Here is a 20,110-nt window from a genome sequence, read left to right as displayed (position 1 = left end):
TCGAAGAGCACTTTGTGGAAGTGGCTCCTCCTCAACTAACAAACAAAATCTCAAGGGGCAGAATTTTCTTCCCACTTCAATTAACATTTTAAATGAATTACACTCAACAGCTGAAAATATAAAAGCAATCAGTTTGTTTTATTGACTCATCTAAAACAAAAAGACAGTTCACACTGTTTACTGCGCATTTCATTACTAAAACATTAAAAGTTCACAAACTGAGAAATTGTACAAATGTACAGAGCACTGATGGGCAGCAGTGTAAATGGCACGAGTGAGGGTGACGCAACAGGAGGAAAATCTTATGTACAAAGTCTCAGCAGCAGCAGGTGGAGTCACTCCCCTCATGTACCATCTGTCACCGTAACAGCGGTTCATTGTTGCAACGTTTATAGGACAAAAGCAGGCTTGAAAGTACTGTTAAAAACTGTGACTGTTTCCTTGGAGTGTTTAAAATCCCCCATTAGTGAAAGTAATGTGTTGCTAGCACACGAAGAAGCCAAAGCAAAAGGAAATCCAAGATGAGGAAACAAAGTATCCTGATTTAAAACCACTAAATCAGTGATCCGTGTCTGTGACCCGGCAGAGGGAGCGCTTCCTTCAGGCGCTGTTGTCCGTCTGGCAGAGACGCGTCTGCAGCTCCATCACCACACACCTCATCATTCCTCCCAGGTGCTCGTGCATCTGAACCAGCTGCTGCGGCGACAAGCGACTGAGCTCCACGGGGGTCATCCTGCTCGTCAGGGCCTCCACCTCCGACACCAGCTCCCCTTCAGGCGCCTGATGCTGCACGTCTGCAGGAGCCGGCTCATCCAGCAGCTCGGTCGCTGCAGGCGAGGAGACGCTGCCGTTAATACGCTCGCAGGACAAGGCAACTGAGCATGCGTTTGAGTACAGAGTATTTACACACCCAGCGTCTCTGCTGGGACCTTCTCTTCCTCGTCCTGGTTCTCAGGAGCACTGATCTCCTCTGGTTCAGAGGTCAACATCTCCGTCTCATCAAAACTCTTTAACTCATCGCTAGTTCGTCCTTTTCGCTACAAGATAACACATTTGGTGTTAAATGCAGTCACTATTAAGACTATTTTAGTAATTTTGTCCCAACGTACCTGCTGCTCGTAGCTTTTAAGTGCTTTCTTGACATTGGAGAGTTTTGGGGAGCGAATGGGCAGTGTCTTAACCTCACTGGGTGTGAGAGCACTAAGGTCACCAATGGTCTTAATGTTTCTGGCTCGAACAAGGTGCCCAAAACCCCGAGACCTGTGTGGAGAATAAATAAACCAAAAGATGTTAAGACTCCTTAACCAACAGGTTGTCATATTGATGTAAAGGCTGTTGGACTCACCACATGTTGGAGGAGATCTGAGGCAGCACGGCTTCTACCGGTGCAGAGCAGCCGACCAGTGCAGGATAGATACAGTCTCTGGAGACCGCTCGAGGCTCTTGGCTCATTTCAGAAATCTGGAGAGACATTGATCTGTACTTAGGTCCAATGGATGCAAAGGAGAAACTAAGACACAACCTGCCTTATATTTAAAGAAGAGGAGTAAAATGAGAGAGGTTCCAGCTCACATTAAAGCTTGAAAGGCACTACTGTACTACTGTCTACATGCAAAAAGCCTTCAGTGCTTTTGATGTAAATATCTGTAAAACAAGCTGCCAAGTGGACCAGCCCCAGTTTAAACTCTCACTGGGACCGTGCCGAGTGCCTACCAAGCATTTCTTGGAGCTCCTGTATCCTGGACTGTGCAGGTTTCGGGGACTCAGGATCATCAGGCCCTTTGTGGGAGTAGTGACGTACTAGAATAAAGAATCGAACATGTTCGATTACAGCGAACCAAAGCAGGTCAATTTGCAGTCAGGTCTGGTGAAGCTGAACTGACCTTAGGCTGTGGTAAACCACTAACTCTGGATCTTCTGGGGGAGCTGGTTCTGATGGCAGGGCTGCGCCGATCGATGTCATCTGCGGTTTCCTGATGTTGGATAGGATTAGCAAACGACACGCGTCTGGACTGTAAAAGAAGCAACAGATTTAAGAAGGGCTGCAACAACAGGAGAAAGGCTGCTTACAGAACATGTAAACTCCACAGTCAGGTTAATGGAGCTGCTGTAGCTCTTCACGGTGGAACAAAACTCTATGCTTGCTTTGGTTATTTATATTTTGGACATTGAAGTTTTATTCTTCAAACGCTGAATTTTGTGTTTTGTTTGAGATTTAAAGAGTCAAAATCAAAATTTAGCTAAAAAACCCCAAAGGGATTTATAATAAGCAAAACATCAAATATTATTTAATTTTTTTAATCCGATTTAATCTGAAAAAAAATTAATAAATAAATACAGATTAATCGATCATCAAAATAATGCTTATTTGCAGCCCTAGATTCAGGTGCTCGTCCATGTTACAGAACGTTTCATACAGTACCTTGACCAAAGGGGAGGGGCTCTCCTCCTCTAGCGGCCTCTTCTGGCCCTTCTTGAGAATGCTGGTAGATGGGGAGGCTGACGGGGACCAGGTCCCTCTGGTCCTGCTGCTGAGCGGGCTTTCGCCAACATCCGCAGCCATGACTGCATCCAGATCCTGCTTCATTGGAGATTCCTGAAATGATGCTGTTTGAGCAGATTCTGCAGAGACTGGAGTCTGATCTGTGATGACGCTGCTGCTCACAGCATCTGCCTTTGTTTCCTCCTCCTCCAACGTTTCGGGGGCATCGTCTTTATCCTTTTCAACAGGTGTGGATGGTTTCTCTACACATTGGTCTGTGGCAGGCAGAAGTTCATGTAAGACATTCAGAGACTCGTCCTCCACTGTGTTAACTGCAGGTTCTTGTTGTTCAGAATCATCTTTTTGATTTCCCTCAGCTTCCATTTCCGAGTCCTCAACCTTCTCCTCTGAAGTCTCAGAGATCTGTGGTTCCTCTGAAGTCTCAGACGCCACAGCTGTGTCACAGGGCAACCTGTCCTGAATAGTCTCACCGCTGAGTGCAGCTGACTCCCGCAGGCCCCCGGTGTCTCCACTCTCCACCGAGGAGACGTTGTCGAGCTCTTTTCTACTTTGCTCCTCGGCGTCGTGGGTTTCGGTTTTCTCTGGAGCGACAGCCGCTAAAGCCTCAGCATCAGTCTCCACATTCATTGCAGACCCCTTGTTACATTGCTCCTGTGATATGTCTCCAACAGCGAGCGTTTCAGGGCTTTCCTGTGAACTACCCTCCTCTGCATTTGATGCTTCTTCCTTTTGAGAATGATCGGCCTCATCCTTCGCCGTATCAGCATTATTTTTGCCTTTCCATTCGAGGGAAAGAGGACTTTGCAGAGATGCTCGAGGTTTTTTTCCTCTCCTCTTGGGAACAGGGCCGCTCTCTCTGGGCTCTGAGGAGTCCGACTCTGAGGTGTCCACGTTTCCTAGAGACCTGCGTCTGGAGTATCTGCCTCTGCCCAGGGACTCGGGTCTGGCAGCATCCTGTGACTGAGAACTATCCGTGTTTGAGCTCGGACTCAGTTTTGTCACCTGCTCTTGTACTTTGCTCCTTCGAGTCCTTCCTCCTCTGGTCTCTGTCTGATCAGAAGCTGTCACAGGTGTCTGAGAATTAGATGGACTTTCCTTTTCCAATGAAAGCTTCCCATCTCCAGGCTCGGCCTCAGATGAAGCCTTACTTCTTCTGGACCGACGCAGAGACTGGCTATCGGACGACGGCGTGGTCTCCTGAGAGTCCTCATGACTGAGGCTCTCCTCCATTACTTTTGTCTTCAGTTTGTCTTTGACAAGATTCTGATGGTCCAATTCGCATGTTGTGCTTGTTCTGTCCTGGGACTCTTGTTTATTTGGAGAAGTGACCAACAGAGCATCTCTACTTTCTGTTTCTAGAAGCTCAGACCTTTGTAGACTCGGAGACTCACTCTTTGCTTGAAGACCATCTTTGTCTGTCTGTTCCACAGGTTTAACCTCTTGGGATTTTCCAGCATTTTCAGGGGATAACGTGGGCATTTGACAGTCTTTTAGCTCATTATTTGTTTCATTCTGTTCTACAAGCTCAACCTCTTGGGATTTTTTGATAGCTGGAGGGGAAGGAGTGTTTATCTTTTGCACGTTATCATTTTCTACTTGTTCAATCTCAGCCTCCGGTGTGATGGTCTGACTGGACTCTTCTTTCTCAGGCAAAACCTTTTTCTTCAGCCTGACCTCTTCCGGTGTTTTGCTTGGTCTGCTGCGACTTCCCTGTGACTGGCTTTCGTGATCAGACTGAGAGTCTGACATGTCAGTTTGGCTGGATTCTCGGGGGCTCCTCCTCCTGGGTTGGGGTTTGTCCAGGGAACTCTCCACGCTCTTAAGAAGTCTGATCTTCTTGAGTGCTTTGCCTTCAGAGGGGGTTCGGCTGGACTCACCCTGGTCTCTCTGGGTTCTTGATCGTAGCCTCTTTTTGCCACTGTCCTCCTCAGCAGCCTGTTTACTCCTCGTGTACGGTCCGTCTGCTATTGGAGAATCGTTATGAGCAGATCCAGAGCGTCTTTGTTTGTAATTTTTGTACATTTCTTCCCAGTCGTCTGGGTTTTCTCCAGGAAGCAGTGGTCTGACTCTGTGGCGTCCAGACCGTCTAGGTTCACTTTGAGAACTCTGGATAACAGAGGATTGAGAATCATCCAAAGCGGAGTCAGTTTCTTCCTCTTGACTTGACGTTTTCATCTCTCCTGAAGCCTTTTTGGTTTCCTTGCTCTCCATCTTAGTTTGAGTGTCTGGGATAACATCTTCATCCTCTGTGGTGTCACTGTGCAGGCGCTCAATCAGCCTTACTGGCTCACTTTTCATCTCCGAGTCTTTTGGCCTTCGAGGTGACTCAGTCGCATCATTAACAGGACGCTGAGAGTTCATTTCTTCTTTGGGACTGGACTGAGAACCTTGGGAGTTTGGATGAGCACACGTCTGTAAATCCTGAGAGGACGGCGTTGTGCTGCTTCCGGAGTGTTCTTGGCTGTTTGAAGTCTTTACGAGGGGACCCTTGAATGTGGATGCAGTGCTGGGACTGGCAGGCTTTCCATCACCATACTTCTCCAGAGTGATAAAGGGCTGACGGCGACTGTTGGGTTTCTGAGGAGTCGAGACTAAATCTGGAGATGCAGACATGTTGGGACTGATGCGTTCTTGAGATGTTGTTACCAGACCTCTCTTCGTGTCCTCCTCCATGGAAACGTCTGTTGACTCTGGGACCATCTCTTCCTGATGGGGGTCAACCATCATCTTCTCAGCTATTTGGGGGCTTGCATAATCTTGTGTCTCCTTTCTTAGAACATCAGGGTCTTCATTCTCCATATCTTCCTCAGAATCCTAGAAGGCAACAAAATTTAAAAGTTCAATTCAAAGTTCAACATTAAATAACAAAAAAAAAAAAAAGCAAGAAATGGGAAAAGGCAGGTTTTGTGTCTTGTTACCTTCCCTGTAGCATCTTTGTTAACCTTGTCAGCTTGTTCTGTTGGCACTTTGTTGCTGTGGGAAGATTAACATTAAATATATGAATGTCTTTCTATGAAGGAAGAGACTTATCTGGATTATTAAAACTTACGCAGAATCCTCCTGGCTCTGAGTGAACTGGGAGAAAACTGTGGTATCCAGAGATGCATCAAGGTTGTTGTACATGGCAGGAATATCCACCCTGTACACAGAACAGCATTAGCTTCACAAAGCTGTTTAATGTGTGATGTTGTGACTAGTAGCGCCGAAAGCACAAACCAACCTTTTAGTCCGCTTGACTTCCTTCTGGTGCTCTGTCAAAACTCTCTGCTTCGTCTCCGGAGGAATGAAGACAAAGTCGATAGAGGCCTCTTCCTCTAAAACCCCCCTGCAGGGAGGTTTTGGGGAACCAAAGTCCAGCTTTGTCTGCGGAGGAAAACAGAGGGACAGGGTGGGATTATCAGGAATCACAAGCCTATCTACCAGCAGCACAAGGCTCTGATATCACCGTGTTTTATTTCAGATGGTGTTCGAAGCAAACACCCCCTCAACAGGCCCGGTTCTGACTCCACTTACAGAAACTGGCTTGGGGGTCTTTGTGGTCCGGTCGTTCGGCTCTGCAGCCTTCGTCAGCAGTGAGTCCCTCTTCCCCACAGATGACACAGGCATCCCACTCAGCTTGGTCTCCATCTGGGAACTCTCACTCTGACGAACCAAAAAAGTTCAGCCGCAAAAATATTTACTACAAAAAAACGAGTTGATAAAAATCACATTATTATTTTAATGTTGTCTGAGGCCACTCACCGAATATTGTTCACTGAGCTCATCAGAAACAGTGACAACTTCAAAGCCAGGAAGAATGATGGGGGTCTTCTGCTTCACTTGGCTCAATATTGGCCTGTATAACAAAAGGCAACCTCAACAGACTCGCCTCCAGTTTTAAAGGAGGGGTGTTGTTAAATCGGATCCATGTAACTAAACTCTTACCTGAGCTCATCAGGATAAGTGAGGCTGACCGAGTTGGCGAAGGTGGCGTTCCAGAAGTGGGTGACTGAGGAGCGCAGGAGTTTGCTTTTGTGGGGGAACAAGACACAGAGCAAAGAAGAAAGCAGAGCCAGGAGCTCGTCGTTATAAGCCAGAGTGGAGCGGTTCTGCAGGCAGTTGAGGATCTCGCTGAGAAGCTTCTCCAACTGCAGGGACAGAAGAAAATTCATCAGCTCCTTAGTTACATTTAATTAACAATTAAATTCAAAATTAACATTTCTCCGCATGCGCTCACACTTTCTTGTAATGGAACAGTTAACACTATTAAAACCCAACAGGTAGTGGAATAAAAAGGCACCTTTGCCAGAAGCTGTGGGCTGAACTTGGGCGGCTCAGCACTCGCTTGTTCGTACAACAGGCTGAGAGGCCGAATCAGAGACGTCAGCGCCTCCTGGACAGAGTTGGCGAGGATGAGGTTGGTGAAGAGCGTCGACAGGATGGAGGCCAGCGCGGCCCCCGCGGCCTCTCGGGAAGCGTCCGGAGCCTCCAGATAGACCTCCAAACACTGCACCAGCAGGGACTGGAGTGTGAACAGGTTCCCCAGAGCTTTGTTCCGTTTCTTCATCCAGTTCACAGGCGTGTGTGGAGCTGAGAGGGACAAGTGTGACGGAGTCAAGCTTCCACTTAGTTTACAAGCGACAACCAAAAGTAAGTAGTTTAAATTCTTACACTTCAGCTTTTGCTGAAATTGAGGCGTGTACGGTGAGAAGTCCACACACTCCATCATGACCTGGAGGATGCTGGAAACAGCATTTAACGTGGAGGGGACCTGGGGAAAATATCAGCCAGCATGAATTTCCTTTCCACATCTCATGAGATAAACTATAAAAAGGTTCAAACCCTGTATTAAAGCCATGAGTTGTTGTGATTTGTTAGTGTGCTCACCTTTAAGGCCTCTTTGTCTATCGAAGCTGCCATCTTTGCACAGAACTCCTCACAGCAGACGTTCTCCTCAGCCGTGGCCACCAGCGCTGAGCACCGGGCAAACACTTTGTACAGCTTGGACCATGTGGACAGCATCGACTTCTGGGCCGCCTGAACAAAGGAATCAAACAGCCTGTCACAGTAACAAGGGATTTCAGTGCTTTCAATGAGCTAACATTAAATCAACATGAGCAGACCTGCTGCAGAGGCGCTCCGTGGAGGAGGTGTGTAACAGGGAACAACAAGGCCGAGTGCACGGCACTGAAGTTGTGCTCCAGAGCGTCGCCTTGGTTAACTTCATTAGACTGTTGGGAAATCAATTATAGTCCAATAAAATCCAAAGTTGCAACATATGTTAACATATGTAAAAAGAGCAATTAGTCATGATTATCCAGTGAGCAGGAAACTCAATCCCCAACAAAAACAAAATGTTCTCCCTGCCTCTACAATGCAATCTCAAACCCAATAGATGATCTCCTCACCTGTGTGATGGTGTCCGTCAGCGAGCCGACCATCACGCTCCACATCCTCCACAGCTGCTCCTTGTTCTGAAGGGACCCGGCGCTGGTTTTTATGGCCCCGAGCACCGCCTCCGCAAATGCCAGAGAGGACGTGGGGCCCGACAAGCCACAGACCACCAGCTTTTGAAGGCACTGAAAGAACCTGCAGACATAAGGTCACCATGACAGTAGGGTTATATCAAAGCAGGTAGGGATGTTAACCCAGCAAGTCCAAACAGAAGGTAAATGAAAAACCTCTCGTCTTGAGTGTAGGCCGGGAGCAGGCTGCTGTTGTACAGCAGGAGGATGAGAAACCGAGCTGGCGTTCCCTGGAGAAACAAAACACAGCATTTAACGATTACTTTTATTTAAACTATAATGATCTATAAAACCGTTGCCTAAGAAACACTCACGTTTAGCACATCCATCTTGCCCACTTGGTAGGAGGCAGAGCCGAGAACTCTCTGAGGAATACATTGGACTGTGGCCTCAAACAGAGTCTGGTGGGAATAAAAAAATGGTTTGAACATCACTGTATGTGTTTTTACCACAACAGAATGGAGGACAGGATTAGAAATGATGAATCAAAAGATCAGAGTGATCTTAGCCTCACCAGGACTCTGGCTGCAGGCAGAGCTTCTGAGGTGACGATGCTCTGCAAGGCCTGGAGCATCAGTGTGAGGACTTCACAGCCCTGACGATCCTTCTTGGTGCCTACTGACAGAACCACAACATACACGCAGCAGAATGTCAAACACGCGTGAAAGAGGAAAAAAAACACATCTGGTTATAGAGATGAGCGTCATCATTGGGGAGAGACCCCTCAGCGTTAGGCATCTTCACAACAATCCAGACCACCAGGGTCAGACTGCTCTGACTTAAACTGATGGAGTGACATTGGGTCAGGCAGGAGACGAGGACGAGGTCTCACCGGTCCTCCTCCTAAACGACAGCGCCCAGGCCCAACAACATGCTCTATGTGGTGCTGGAAGGCTGGACTCACAACTGTAAGAGTCCACCAAGCTGAGCAGCAGCCACAGCATTAGAAAGTGAAACATTAACAGGAAATCCCTGATGTAGGCTGTATCTGTAATCCATGTCTACAGGTTGGCAGCTGAATGAGCATCAAAACTTTAACAGCGACCAAGAATGTGTGTTTAAAATTAACTGCTTTTTTGCAAAGACATCTGCATTTGTTCAACCATGACGTCCAGCAACTGCTTCTTACCTGACTCTATAGTTAAGTTGACAAACCGGGCGAGACTCGTCCATGTCACGGCCAAAAGGGAATCTGTGGAGGAGCAGACGTTGCTGTGTGACTAGTGCGCGTTTAAAAACACGCTTATCCGATGAGGATTAAAGACAGTTACGCAGTAGTAACTCATATGCTGCTGTTTAAAACTATTAGGTGATTAATGACAAGATGTTTAGAGAAAGTTAAGACTTTTACCTGGAGCATCTTTGCCAACGTTTGTGAAACCGTCTCTGATGCTGGAGGTGAGCACAGTGGCATGTTTGGTGAAAGATGATGCACCAGAGAGTAGAGGGTCTTTCAAGGGCTCTGGAACGACAGAGTCAAATATTAGACCGGCTTGTGGCAAAAAACTACGGTGCGTTCACAGTCACTCCCAGTGGAGTTCTACAGAATACTGTTGCACCATCACAACTCTCACCAAGACTCAGGACGAGTTTGTTCTTTGTCGCCACAGCAACAGCCTCAGGTCCTAGAAAATAATGAAGCAACATCTCCAGACCCAGCAGTTGGATACAGGGGAAGCTGGGCTGCACCTGGACGCTGGAGTTCAGGCTCATCCGAGACGTGTTGGCTTGGCTGTTGAAACCTGGAGTACCTGAATGGAAGAACATACATTTCAGCCTCTACCAAGGTCACTGCTGCCTGGTCTAGCGGCTGACAAGAACGATGTAAGGAGAGTGAAGGTACCTGTTTTGGATGTGCCAGCTGCAGCTGTCCCATTGTGAGAAGCAGCTTTTAAAGGAGTCCCAGAGACAACAGAGCAATCGGAGCCAAGGGTGCTTTGGAGCAGAGGCACAGAAACCTGGAGAAGAGCAAAGTCTGCCCAGTTAAACCAGTGCTTGACCTTCTGAAAACATCACACCTCTGACATAATGAATAATCGGTTTCCAGTAGTATAATATTTGATATAGTAGCATGCATACTGATGAAACCCACCAAGTTAACGTTTTTAAGGATCTGTGTGTTGTTATGAGACAAAGCATGTTTGAGGGACAGTACGAGTGGAAGAAACAGATAATTGTCCAACCTGGTCAAAGTTGGAGGACAGGTTGGGCCCGAGTTGGACAACCAGGTACCACCAGACCTCCACCTTTGTGAGCATCAGCGCTTCTGTCCGGACGTTGATGGAGGTGAGCGGCTGCATTAGGAGCTTCATACGTTTGGCACTGCACAGAATGTCTTCAAGAGAAACGGGGATTAAAGTGGGAACTAACAGACTGAGACAGCACTTGCCTGAGTTTGAGATGTTCACCTGGGTTGAGAGCGAAGTTATCAATGAGGCTCTTCCACGCGATGAAGGCGATCTTTTTGACGGTGGGAGAGGAGCTGCGGAAGCCGAGTTCCTCCAGATGCAGCAAGGAGTTGATGAAGGGGCCTCCTCTGTGCAGCAGCTGCAGGTCAAACACATGTTACTGTATGAAGTGAGCAGCCAGCGTAAAAGCAGCGGTGAAGAACATGTTTGTAGAACATGTTCTACAAAGACAGACGTTTTACCTTCCCCAGCAGCCTCACGAACAGCGGCCAGAGCTTCAGGACATTCGTTTCATTCTTGGACATGAAAAGCTTTTGCAGCTCTGGGATCAGTTTCTGCAAGAACAGAACAGAAAAACACACACGTGAATCATGGGTCAGATTAAAACATCTCCTGCTTTGTTTGGTGCAGATCTCATTCAGCTTTTTTTTTTAAACAGACACTCACTGAAGACATAAGGGGTTCGATGACAGCCGCCACCTCCGTCTGCTTCTTCAGGAGCAGGGGCATCCCCATCTCCATGGCTGCTGCCGCTCGCAGACGCACTTTGGAGGCAGAGTGGACGACCAGCGGGATGATGAGCTTCGCCCACCGAACCACTTCCTGACTCATCTGGGCTGGTACCTGCTCCAGCAACCTTTAGAGGGAGAAGCAGAGGCAGACGTAAACCTACGATGACCAGCTTCAGCGTTAGCGTGGACAGTGCAACGACATGCTGCCTGTAGCCAAAGATTAAAGAGTAGAACGACAACTTAATAAATCTTAGCTAAAATGTTCATGTCAATATAAAGAGCAACTGTTCTGAATCAGGTGCCTCAGTGTTTACAGCAGACAGATTTACCTGATGACAACGTTCAAGGCCTCGTGCTCCATCACCACAGACTGGATGTCCTCTCTGCTCCACACACTTTCCAGAGCTCCCAGTATAGACGGCACCTGAGTGGAAGAAGCAACATGGATCAGAACAACATTGTGTGATTTGCCTCCACTTCGATCACCAAATTTTTTTGGAATAGTCACTTTTTCTGCGACCACATCGGGAGTGAAGCTCTGTTTGGAGATGACCCATAACGCTCTGGTGCACGTGTTTTTATCTGTTGATTTCACCACCAATGAGCAAAGTGCTGTCAGTGTTTCTGCAACAAAGGCTTCTAGAAGACAAAATAAAAATGTGTCAGAGTTGGCAGTGATTTCTTGAGACACAGTTTAATGTAAAAGAAAAAAAAATGAAGAAGGTGGTCAATAATGTAAAACATGTACCAGGCACCGCAGAGACAAGGTGAGAGTGGTAAACACAGAACCCCAGCGCCTGGAGGGCGGCTTGGCTCAGCTCTGCATTTGTACTGGTTATGTGAGCCTGGACACAACACAAGACAACACTAGGAGCAGGAAGCGCTGCTGATATCTTCTTCAGGGGATTTTAGGGTTCTCCAACACTTTCATGGTGAAGTAATTTGCACATTGACTCACCAAGATGGCGTTACCCAAGCGAGAAAAGTGCTTTTCAACTGCGGGGAGAAAGTGGCGTCCTTCCTCTCCACTGAGTCGGCTGCAAAGCGACGCGTAGAGATGGTTTCTCATTTATGTGTGAACAACAGCAGCTAAAGCATCCAGTGGACGTCTGCTGACCAGAGCCAGCGACTTACTTGGCGATGGTGAGGTAGGCGTCCGTCTGCTCAGACGGTCCACTGGTGCCGTCCTCCAGAGACTCCAGCAGAGGGAGGAAGCTGGAGCTGCTTGGAGGCACCGCTGTCGCCATCATCATTACTCACCTCAACAAAACAAACAAAAAGCTTCAACCAGAGCTGTAAACAACACAAAAATAAACACACTGAATAAACCGAAACCCTGGATGACACCAGAGATCAGGACGGTCAGACATAAACAAACTCAATTAAGTAGAAATACTAATAATGCACCGATTCTCCAAGTAGATGTGCAATTTCTAGTAAGAAGAATGCTGCCTACAAGTCTTATGATGGGACATCATTGATTTAAAGACACTGAAAATCAGCTGTAGCAGCACAAAAGTAGTTGTGTGTTCAGTGCAGATGTTGGAGGCCATCGGTCCCACTCAGACACACAGAGGAACCAGAACAGGTCCGAGTCCAGCTGAAAGCCACTGACGAACTGAAGGAGAAGTCGTGGACATGTTCAGACGCAGAGGTTCGGGGACGGGGCTAGCTGCTGGACTAGCTGCTGGACTAGCTGCTGGACTAGCTGCTGGACTAGCTAGCTTACGTTAGCCGCGTTAGCAGGGTGCGTGCCTCTAGCTAGTGACCCGGACCCGCAGGTGGACCGAGCCAGCACCGCGGCCCTCCCCGCTCACCTGGCTGCAGCGGGCCGGTTGCTGGTGTCACTGGCTCAAAGCCCAGAAGCTAATATTTACAGACAAGCGGCCGAACCGAGGGCTCACCTCGGGACCAGTGGAAGAGGCGCAGAACCACCATCAAAGCCGACACGCGCCGTCTGCCCGCCTCACGTCCCGAACCTCAACTCTGGATGTTTGATTTCAGCTCTTTGGGTTCGGTACTTTCTCTTCCTCTTCTGTTGCGCTGATTCGTGTGCTGTTGTCCCGCGAAATCGCTGGCGCCAAACCACCACGCCGACGTACAAAATTACCTTTGACCCGTTGCGTCACATCCAGGACCGCCCCTTTTACCTTATAAGGAAAATACAGTTTTAAAAGATATCTAATAGGTGAATGCTAAACATCGATTGCCGTCATCTGCGCATTGTGACTGAGGGAGGAAGCTGCAGCAAACGTGGCAGCAGACTCCGATCAGATCCATTCTGAGCGACACGAGCTGCAGATTTACTATTTACTCAAGAACCACCAGAGACAAACCCAAAGTCAGGTCCAGGGGACACGATCTGCTGATCTAGTTTCTGCTGTCTGTTATTATGGAGCTCGTACTACTGTCCTTGATCTGCTGGTAGGAAACTGTTCAATGCAGTACTTTTACTGGTACCAGAGTCTTTGTCAACTACAGAACGCTTCACTAGAGTTGAGCCTCAGTGAGACTCAGTCAGACGTGTCAGTGAAGCTCCACCTGGTTCTGGTCCAGATCTACACTGAGAACACGAGGGTCCGACAGAATCCAGCTGGACATGGGTCCCCTGCTGCTGCTGCTGCTGCTGCTGCGGAGCTCTCTGCTCTCTGTCGTCAAGGAAACCCTGGATGACGTTCTCCAGCCTCCACAGCTGCACCTGTCGAACCCAGATGAAAAGTTTAGCTTCAGTAGAACATGAAGTGAGGAGCAGAATATGAAGAAGCTATAATTCCATTCTTACTACGAGTGATGGTGCAGCAGTGGTTCCTGCGGTTGGGTCGTGTGGTGGATGTCACCTAATGTTTGGGTCCGGGCTCTTTGGACTGAAGCATCTTGTTCTGGTTCTGCATCTCTGATAAAGTAAAAGCATTAAAACATTCCTCTGCAACTAATGCAGTCGACAAAGACGTTGTTGTTGGAGCTTTAGATGTGATTGTTGATGTCTGTCAAAGTATCTATCTTTTAACAACAGACTTGTATTTAGAATTTAGAAAGATAAATGAATTGATCTGTGAACAACAGCCGTAAGATTCTCTCAGATGACGACTGTCATTGAACAACCACGTTCAATAACAGTGATAACAAGCACCTCTGATTCCACCTTAACACATTTAAAGCACCGTGTTACTGCGTGCGCCTCTTGAGCCTCTGCATTCACATAACTTCTGTATCATAATGAAATGGTGACAGCACTAAAACCTGCCTGTCAGGTGACCCATACATCAAAATTAAAGCTTGAACAAACCTATAACCTGAAATTAAGAGTAGTGGAAGTTCTTGAACCAACACCTCTGTTGACCTTTTAGTACAGAGAAAATAGCTTCACTGGTGAGCACAATGGATACAGTGGCTGTGATAAGTGTGTACAATTGTGCATTTACATCAATAATCGCTTGACATTCACAGAAGTGCATGCTAGAGCAAGAACTGATGCATCTTTTTCTAATCCAGAGGATGAAGACCTTCACGTGCAACATTTCCTATTTTGTGAGTCATCAGTTCCTGTGGTCAGTGGATTTCCACATGGCTGTGTGTCGTCTGCTTGACTTGTGGGTGGGCCCATGTGGCAGGTTGCGTTACCGTATTCATCCAGGCAGGTCTGAGGCGTTATATCCTGTAGCCTCATAAAGGAGTGGATGTGATGGAAGGAAAAGAACTGAGGCAGTTCTTTCTTCACTCTGCTCCAGTGGTTTTGAGGGATGTACGGACGCCTACTGTTTGTGCTGTTGTCTGTGGATGTATTCATTTTCACCAGCATGTGTTTGCCTTTAAATGACTTTGCGAACAGGCTGCTCATTTCATTTGTTGAGCATTTGGGTTTTTTTAGTTTACAGCGAACATGGACGATGAGGACGAAGAGCAGAGATGCATTTCTGAACATCACACTGAACTTCCTAAATGTGCACCAGAATTTCATAACTATTGTTCCTTTATTCAGGCTCCTCCGCTCCTGTTTGTCATCGTCAACTTAAATCTCGCCCGAAGCAGAAGTTCCAGTGTGTGTTTGAAGGCAGCGCTGAAGCATGAAACCCAGCGCTTCTGAACCAGATGTTAAGTTAAGACATAATAATATATTGATGTGTGAAGTGTCTTGCTCAAGGACACGCCTAGTGGTTGAGCTGGGTTCAAACTTGCAACCTTCTGCTTTCCAACGCTCTGCCCACTTCACTGGACCCCACATAATAATCTGTCTAATACTGAGCTGCACTGATCTTCCTGTTTAAAATGACACGGGAGTGAGAATCTGAAGGTAAAAGGCCCAGATCCACCTGCACACATGCTCTCATCTGGTTCCTCCTGAATCACAGAATGAAGGGTCAAAATGTGGAAACCAAATTCTAATTGTTTAAAAAACTTGTTCATAAGAGATTATGTGTATGGTTTGTTCAGAGCTTCATGCGGGTCAAAGGTAACTCCAGACGGGGACCGGATTGCGGTACTTTATTTTTCTCAGTAACGGAGGTACTTGTGTTTTTGTACTTATTGTCTGTATTATAATTTCTGTATAAAAGTACTGATCTTTTCATTAGCTGCACCTTGGAACACGTCTATTGTTACATGTCATTCTGCAAATCGAATGCTTTTTGTTTTATACTTCATGACGTCATTCTAGTACAAACACAACTGCAGTTATTTAAGAACCCTCCGGCCACGTGGACATACTGTGAAGTGACAACAGTGAAGAATAAGGAGCAGACTTTATTCAGCCTATGTGAGGTATAAATACAGCTGTGCAGCATCAGTGCACTGAATCCTTAGACGCGTTGAGGGCTGTGTACTGCAGCTGGAAGCCTCCGGCTGTGACGGAAGCGTCAGACAGGAACTTGAGCGTCATCACGTTTCCTGGACAACAAAAACAAGCACATTTAAAAGTCATCATTATTAGAAGCTGGTTCCACTTAAAATCATCTAACGCAGAGATTTGCTCCGTCACCTGTGCTGATGATGTCATCAGGTAAATAGTCTCCACAGAATCTGTGAACACAGGTTGGAGGTGTTCAGGCGCTGCGCTTTCATTTCTGCTGATGAAGCTCGACCCGGTTGGTTCTCACCTCCCAGCGAAGCCGGACACGTCGTCGTAGCTGTCGTACACGTCCAGGAAATCCGCCAGACACGCCGTGTCGTCCTCCACGTCGAACTCCAGGAAGTGCAGCCGGATCCTCTGGCCCAGGCGGACCCGGATGTGCCAGTAGCAGATCTGGTGGTCCTGGTACTGGTCGGGGAAGCCGGGCGACTGGATGGTCTTCTGCTGCTCCGTCAGAACCCCCCCACACTCCTTGGCTGAGACACAGACAGCTTCAGCGCCGCCGCCTTCGCAGGCGTGTGACCCCTTCCCGCCCAGGGACCCCCTGCTGCTCTGGACCCCCTGCTGCTCTGGACCCCCTGCTGCTCTGGACCCCCTGCTGCTCTGGACCCCCTGCTGCTCTGGACCCCCTGCTGCTCTGGACCTGGCGTTTAACCAGCTGCAGGCCCTGTTCATGTTGGGTCTGTGGGATTGTTGCGTGTGAGCCCTGAATCCAGTGGCACAAAGAAAATCCTTGTGCTGAGGAGAGCGAATCAAACACACATGTTGACACTGGGGACAGCGGCGCCGAAAGCGCTCTCCTCCAGATGTTCCTGGAGGCAGATCCAGTCAAACCTTTGCACGGAGGCCTGTACCGGCAGCGTGTGTTTGGTTTGTGTTTGTGTTTCCTGTTAATGATTCCTATGATGCTGTACAACCATTGCATTTGCCTGGCTGAGAATGTGTTCCACCTCCAGGGTTCTTCTGGGTCGGACTGAGGCGGGTCAGGGTGGAGCGTGGCTGTGGCTCCAGCGTGCGTGCGTGCGTGCGTGCTCACCGGTGGGGTTGTAGCAGTACACGTCCCACCTCTCGCTCTTGTTCAGCCTGTAGCCGTAGTCGATGATTCCCACCCTCCCAAAGCCGCAGTTGGCGCCCGCTTTGACGATGGGGTACCCGACGCGGCCTCTGTCCAACCAGCCGGCCGCGCATATGTGGAACCCTGGAGAGCAGCAGCACAGAGTGAGCGCAGCCGCTGATGAACAGCAGGGGAGGAGGCCCCACTGGGCTAACAGTACCGGACCTATCTGACGGGCGGCCTCCAGCTGCTGCAGCGTGGCCAGCCTCCCTCCCTCGTACTTGCACACGGCCTTGGCCTCCCGGTACGTCAGCTGGTATCGGCCGCTGCGTGACTCGCGGTGGTAAACTCCAGCTGCTTGCTCTGCAAAACAGAGACAAAGCGGCAGAGAGAGAGAGGGCCCCAGAGTTGAGCAAGAGCCGCGTCTGGACGTAAAGCTGGAGCACATGTGGTGAAACGTTAGACGTCTGAGGATGGAGTGAATTCAGAGCAGCCCAGAGCTCTGGAATTCACCGCGTTTGTCCCGTCCCCTGGGCTCCTGGGGGGTCCTGTGCTGATCCTGCTGTGGCTTTTACACATGCATGACTGCAAAGCCAGGCAGCACACAGCGAGGGCTCACAACTGCTCTACTGAGACAAATGGCGCTTTAGCACCAGTCACACCAGTAACAATAGCGCTCTTTTTAGGAATCACCATCGTTACTGTCCAGTTTCTACTGGTCCTCACACAGAACCTTTGCAGGCTCAAATCCCCTAATAAACACGCTGCGACGGTGACGTCATTGAGCTAAACGTTCGCATCCCGAGCTTCACGCGGGTCATAAACAGCCGGTTCCTCTCTCTGGACGCGATGCTCAGAACCCCACGGACACAAAACCTAGTGAAATCATAGCTGGAATAATTTGGCGTGTTTTAGGATTTAAATAATTGAGAGGAAGCAGTCTTTAGTAGTTGAGTCGGTGAAAACTTCAGCGGCTCCACGGCAGCGACGCTCCTGTCGCGCTGAAGCGACCGCGGCCGCGGACCCGGGACCACTCACCCAACCAGATGGAGTTGTGGAAAACGCCGTCCCTGAAGCCCCAGGCGTCCGCCGTCAGCACGAGGGCCGCCGTCCAGAGCAGAGCCACGACGCGCATCCTGAAGGCGCCGGCGCAGCTGCCGTGTCCAGATGTGCCGCCGCCGCCTTATATGGAGGCAGAGGTGGGGGGGGGCGAGGAGCGAGGGCCGAGCCAGCGGCGGCCGCGGCTCCGTTCACTTCAACGGCGCAGGAAGACGCACCTGGGCTCGAGCGCGGAAGCTGTGACGCAGAGGAGGAGGTTTGTGTCTGGAAGTTACTCGTACAAACGCAAACGTGAGTCAGCATCCAGGACGTCGTCTCACCTGTCAACTGCAACTTTAAAACGTTGAACTTTAACTGACAGACCTTTTGTAGCTGCTTCGACCACGAAGCCAGAATAAAGCGACTCAACGCTGAACTACTGCAGTCCTGCTTTAAAACTGATGAATAAAACGGATTACTGCATGGATCTGCTCTGCTCCAGGTCGAGGCTTCAGCTGGAGCAGCTGTCCAGCAGAGTGCGACAGACCACACGCGAGGTTTGTCCAGATGAGGTGTCACCAACTGTTGGAATTAGAGCCAGGGTGGAAATAAAGCAAACAAGCAACAAACGCAGAGACCAGAAGCTGGTGTAGTGTTAAAAGTCCCATGATTGTTATAGGATTTAGGCTTTATTCTGGGGCTTGAGTGTAAAAAAACGTTACTTACACACACACACGCACGCACACACACACACACACACACACACACACACACACACACACACACACACACACACACACACACAGGGTAAAATGGTCCTGAATTGGTTCCAGATCTGAGCTGCTCCCATTCGAACCCACACATGGAAAGTCCGTCCGTCCGTCCAGTAACTGTGACACACTGTACATTACGGCTGCTTCATCAGGAGCTTCGTCATCGTTTCCACGTGTCCCACAGCTACAGGACAAACACAGCGAGTCGTCTGCAGGATAATTGAATAACAATCAGGCTGTTTATGGTCGTTTGAGCTAATGATGTCATGTCTCCCAGGAGAAACGTGGATTTAAACATGATTAATGTGCACAGAAATAGAAGAAATGACAGAAGCACCTTCATGAACCTGACAGCAGCTTTAACTCATTCACTGTTATTGGTGTGTTACTATTTATATCCATTTGTTAGCGTTAAGGATGTTTGATGAGAAGATGTTCGTCGCTGAGGTCACTGGGCTGCGAGGGTTTGTGAAGGACACCACTTCCACAAGGAGCCTCTTATCCATAAACCCACACAAGCATCTTCTGCAGCGGCCGTCATCTGCCTCGACCGGTAGCAGAGGAAGAAAAACAACACAATGGAAATACTGCAGTACGAGAAATAAATCACCTGAGTGGAGTGAACGTCCTCCCTCTTTCTCAACCAGCAGCAGAGATTCTGCTGAACGTCCCCGAGCGCCGATGACGGGAGGATGACGGCATGTGGCCGGGATTTACTGGCCTGACGTGACGCACATGTGCGGTTCTTACTCAGTCTAGTGGCCGATGACGCACTCACACGAAAACAAACACAATACCGTGTCTGATCCTCCCATAAAACACACAAAACTGTCTTTAGTTAGAGCTTAAGGTTTAACTTTCATCTGCATGTGCATTAGATTAGAGGTAATGTCCGCCCTAAACCCAATACACGCACATGAGTATATGTGTGACAGTAAATGCAACTTCAGCTTGTTTGAGACGCACGCTAGCTGCTGACTCGTGGATGGTCTGTAGATGGCAGCAGAACGTAGCACACGGCGCATCAGAAGCACAGCCTCAGTTAGAGCGGAGTTTCAGTGAGGCCCAGAGTTCGACCGACCTGAGGCCGACTGCAGGCTCCTTCCTCCACATCCAACCAAAACCTCTGATTCAGTGGTGGCTGTTTAACAGAGCAGAGAGTGGAGCAGGGAAAGATGTGGAGATCTGATAAGCCCCAACTATGAAGGAAAATACTGTGTGTTGGTATTTCTCACATCACCCTAACAAAGGCAGGCTTCGCTGGAGGAGGTCAAAGGTCAAAACGCCGCCCCTCCCTGACGGTGCTGTTAAACGCGCTTCACGGAGCCTTTTGTGACGCACGCGGCCTGAATGTGTCGGCGCCGTGTGAGCAGGCGTGAGGTCAGCGCGCACGCAGGAAGCCAACACACACACATTTACATGACAAACGGAGGCTCCGGCTCCTTTGTCCCGCTGCCAGCGTGGAAGCAAAC

General features: G+C 48.8%; 2 protein-coding genes across 4 annotated transcripts; both read right to left on the bottom strand.

Annotated features, from left to right (window-relative positions):
* Positions 1–117: 117 nt before the first annotated feature.
* On the bottom strand, positions 118–13,042 carry rif1 (replication timing regulatory factor 1). 3 transcript variants are annotated; one of them, XM_029136824.3, is made up of 35 exons: positions 12,832–13,042; positions 12,062–12,220; positions 11,886–11,964; positions 11,676–11,772; positions 11,436–11,566; positions 11,257–11,351; positions 10,863–11,052; positions 10,658–10,750; positions 10,416–10,554; positions 10,191–10,342; positions 9,851–9,965; positions 9,582–9,758; positions 9,359–9,469; positions 9,137–9,199; positions 8,522–8,625; positions 8,322–8,408; positions 8,164–8,237; positions 7,891–8,071; positions 7,606–7,713; positions 7,370–7,519; positions 7,154–7,253; positions 6,783–7,072; positions 6,428–6,630; positions 6,245–6,338; positions 6,017–6,145; positions 5,724–5,866; positions 5,553–5,642; positions 5,422–5,476; positions 2,423–5,317; positions 1,884–2,012; positions 1,714–1,800; positions 1,346–1,461; positions 1,110–1,260; positions 911–1,037; positions 118–827 (listed from the first exon to the last, which is right to left on the bottom strand). In XM_029136824.3, the coding sequence occupies exons 2-35, from the start codon at positions 12,178–12,180 to the stop codon at positions 601–603; spliced, it is 7,101 nt and encodes a 2,366-aa protein (XP_028992657.1). In that variant the 5' UTR covers positions 12,181–12,220; positions 12,832–13,042; the 3' UTR covers positions 118–600. The 3 variants fall into 3 exon arrangements, with proteins under 3 accessions (XP_028992657.1, XP_028992659.1, XP_028992656.1); XM_029136826.3 differs by having other exon boundaries at positions 8,522–8,622; positions 12,062–12,187; XM_029136823.3 differs by having other exon boundaries at positions 12,062–12,187; positions 12,832–13,041.
* Positions 13,043–15,647: 2,605 nt separating this feature from the next.
* On the bottom strand, positions 15,648–18,123 carry tnfaip6 (tumor necrosis factor, alpha-induced protein 6). Its single transcript, XM_029136828.3, has 6 exons — positions 17,866–18,123; positions 17,053–17,190; positions 16,810–16,971; positions 16,021–16,249; positions 15,903–15,943; positions 15,648–15,811 (listed from the first exon to the last, which is right to left on the bottom strand). Exons 1-6 carry the CDS (start codon positions 17,960–17,962, stop codon positions 15,708–15,710), a joined length of 771 nt encoding a protein of 256 aa, XP_028992661.1. The 5' UTR covers positions 17,963–18,123; the 3' UTR covers positions 15,648–15,707.
* Between the last annotated feature and the right edge of the window lie 1,987 nt (positions 18,124–20,110).

Source organism: Betta splendens, chromosome 21, assembly GCF_900634795.4.
Source record: "Betta splendens chromosome 21, fBetSpl5.4, whole genome shotgun sequence".
In the NCBI taxonomy this organism is placed as follows: Eukaryota; Metazoa; Chordata; class Actinopteri; order Anabantiformes; family Osphronemidae; genus Betta; species Betta splendens.
The sequence above is the reverse complement of the archived record's forward strand: the minus strand, read 5'-3'. Positions and strand labels throughout refer to the sequence as shown.